A 1,099-nucleotide genomic window follows, 5' to 3' on the forward strand; every position below is an offset into this window, starting at 1 on the left:
TGACCCTCTCTCCAGAAGTTTACGTCTGTCTGGAAGACCATTCGGCAGGTTGGTGGCCTGGGGAGGTGGGACTCTGGGGCAGGTCGGTGACCTGGGTCAGGTTTCTCATTCCAGGGTCTGCCATCCTCTAGGGAAGGTTGTGGCCAACAGGACAGTGGACTATGAGGAGGTGCAGTGGCTGAACTTCACCGTCCGCGCCTCCGACAACGGCTCTCCCCGCAGATCCGCTGAGATCCCCGTGTACCTGCAGATCGTGGACATCAATGACAACAACCCTGTTTTCAGCCAGCCGTCCTACCAGGTGAGCACCCCTGTCAAACTGTGGGTGTGGGGCTGGGCCCGGACAGGCACAGAGCTGGGGGTTCTCCAGGGACACCTTCTCTTCCCTGTGCTTGAGCCCTTTGGAGGAGATGGGCAGTGCTGGCACGCGCTTTGTGCTTTGTGCCAGCACCTTGCTGGGAGCCTGGCTGTGCCCAGTGCTGGGTGCCAGCTGTGCCAGCTGTGCCCTCGGTTACTGCCCGCTGAGACAGCACGGGTTGAGCCAGCCCTGCCTGCTGCCTCTGTTGCAGAAAGCTGTCTTTGAGGACGTGCCCTTGGGTACGGTCATCCTGAGCGTCACGGCCACTGATGCGGATTCCGGGCAGTTCGCTCTCATCCAGTACAGCCTGAGCGACGGGGAGGGCAAGTTTGGGATAAATCCCAACACGGTAAGGAGCCAACCGAGGCTGGAGCAGAGCAGGGGAAGGGAGGGGAGGCTGAAATGGTCCCAGCTTGTGCCTTGCTCCCACACCTCACCTTCTGCCCCTTCTTGAGTACCAGCTGTGCCAGACGAGGTCCACCTGAAGGTCTCTGTGTGCTGCAGGGTGACATCTACATCCTGTCAGCCCTGGACCGGGAAAAGAAGGATCACTACACACTGACAGCCGTGGCCAGGGACAACCCTGGGGATGTCTCCAGTAACCGTCGGGAGAACTCTGTGCAGGTAGGGCTCTCCTCCTCCCGTCACCCCTCAGGTGCTGGCCACCAGCAAGAAGGTGTTAAAGCTCCACTTCTCCTCTCCAGGGGCTGCACTGGGGTGAATTAGGCAGAAGGAAGAGCG

At 60.3% G+C, this 1,099-nt stretch overlaps 1 protein-coding gene across 1 annotated transcript in view; it reads left to right on the top strand.

Annotated features, from left to right (window-relative positions):
- LOC102034033 (cadherin-23) overlaps positions 1 to 1,099 on the top strand; it is a 122,153-nt gene that overhangs the window by 113,663 nt on the left and 7,391 nt on the right. The window contains 4 exon segments of the mRNA XM_031063589.1: positions 1 to 48; positions 132 to 301; positions 570 to 707; positions 863 to 982. The exon segment at positions 1 to 48 is cut by the window's left edge and continues 11 nt beyond it. Of these exon segments, the coding sequence (XP_030919449.1) occupies positions 1 to 48; positions 132 to 301; positions 570 to 707; positions 863 to 982 (476 nt within the window).

This window comes from Geospiza fortis, unplaced genomic scaffold (genome assembly GCF_000277835.1).
Source record: "Geospiza fortis unplaced genomic scaffold, GeoFor_1.0 scaffold637, whole genome shotgun sequence".
Classification (NCBI taxonomy): Eukaryota; Metazoa; Chordata; class Aves; order Passeriformes; family Thraupidae; genus Geospiza; species Geospiza fortis.